Source organism: Aptenodytes forsteri, unplaced genomic scaffold (genome assembly GCF_000699145.1).
Source record: "Aptenodytes forsteri isolate BGI_AS27 unplaced genomic scaffold, ASM69914v1 Scaffold368, whole genome shotgun sequence".
Taxonomy (NCBI): Eukaryota; Metazoa; Chordata; class Aves; order Sphenisciformes; family Spheniscidae; genus Aptenodytes; species Aptenodytes forsteri.
The window spans coordinates 234,591-236,179 of record NW_008794884.1 but is presented as its reverse complement, the minus strand read 5'-3'; the positions used below and the strand labels follow the sequence as shown (position 1 = coordinate 236,179).

General features: G+C 59.9%; 1 protein-coding gene across 1 annotated transcript in view; it reads left to right on the top strand.

Moving 5' to 3' along the window:
* The first annotated feature begins 1,210 nt into the window (after positions 1 to 1,210).
* Positions 1,211 to 1,589, top strand: part of RBM5 (RNA binding motif protein 5) — a 15,909-nt gene continuing 15,530 nt past the window's right edge. Inside the window, exon 1 of the mRNA XM_009274781.1 lies at positions 1,211 to 1,385. Within this exon, the coding sequence (XP_009273056.1) occupies positions 1,211 to 1,385 (175 nt within the window). The remainder of the gene's footprint in view (positions 1,386 to 1,589) is intronic.

The window sequence follows — 1,589 nt, the reverse complement described above, 5'->3', positions numbered from 1 at the left end:
GCTGCCTTCTCCTGCCTGCAAACTGCCTTGTTATAAGAGGTGCACATCCCCGGGCCGGAGCAGCTGCGCAGCCGGTGGGGATGGGTGGCGCGGGCAGGGGGCAGAGCTGCCCTTCCTGCTGGACACATGGAGGGGACGATGCTGCTGGAGCCAGAGCATCGGTGGCTGTGTAGCTCTCGCACTCAGCCACGTCAGCCTGAGGCAGCGCAGGTGAGGGGAGAGCCCCGTGTCCTCCCTTGGGTGCAGAAAAAGTGATTTGGTTTTGCCAAGGCAGGTACTTCCCCAAAGGGACTGCAGCCCACAGAGGAGCCCGTGCCGGGGTGGGCAAGATGAGTGAGAAGCAAGGATTGGCAGGAGGAGACCAGAGGCTCCCACCCCGCATGCCACCCGCTGCCTCACCAAAGGGACGGGGAAGGACTGAATGTAGGGTGGCGAGAACACGGGGGGTGGAGACCACGAGCGGGAGGGGGAGGTGGTGTCTGGCATCAAGCCTGGGGAAGGAAAAGTGCTCCCCTGAGGATTCCTTTTCTTTATGTCTTCTTTGCTTCTCCATGCCTGGATCCATAGGTAAAAGGGCCCTTCCATGGGCCTACCACCCTCTCTAGAGGTTCCCCACTTCCCACTTCTATAGTCAATGACTCAATGTCCAGGTGGAAACCAGTAAGGAGTGGTGTCCCTCAAGAGTCCGTACTGGGACCAGTACTATTTAATATCTTCAACAACATAGACAGTAGGATTGAGTGTCCCCTCAGCAAGTTTGCGGGTGACACCAAGCTGAGTGCTGTGGTTGATTCACTTGAGGGAGGGGATGCCATCCAGAGGGACCTTGACAAACTGGAGGAGTTGGGATTGTTCAGCCTAGAGAAGAGAAGGCTCTGAGGAGACCTTACTGTGGCCTTTCAATATGTAAAGAAAGATGGAGACTTTTTACCAGGCCCTGTAATGACAGGACGAGGGGCAACAGTTTTAAACAGAAAGAGGGCAGGTGTAGATTGGACATAAGAAGAAATGTCTTGTGATGAGGGTGGTGAGGCACTGGACCAGGTTGCCCAGAGAAGCTGTGGATGCCCCATCCCTGGAAGTGTTCAAGGTCAGGTTGGACGGGGCTTTGAGCAACCTGATGTAGTGAAAGATCTCCCTGCCCATGGCAGGGGGGTTGGGCTGGGTGATCTGTGAAGGTCCCTTCCAACCCAAACTATCCTGTGACCCTATGGTCCACAGGAAGGCGGGAGAAACCCAGCCAGGAGGCTCCCTCCCACCCAAGGCGGCTGAGGGGCCGCGCCCCGCCCCGCACTACAACTCCCGGCGTGCCCCGCGGCGGGCGGCCCCCGCTGCGCCTGCGCACCGCTTGGAAACTTCCAGGCGGCGGGCGCGGTGCCTCCTGGGTAGAAGACGGGCAGTCACCTCGGCGCCATTTTGTGGCGAGGGAGTGAGGGGTTGCGCGCGTGTGTTCGGCGCCCTGTGGTGGCGGTTTAGCGCTGCGCTGTGTGCTTGCGGATCGTGGACAGCGGCATGGGCTCGGACAAGCGGTGAGCGTGGGTGGGAGGGCGAGCAGAGAGGGGATGGAGGGAGGGGAGGGGGCGGGCGGC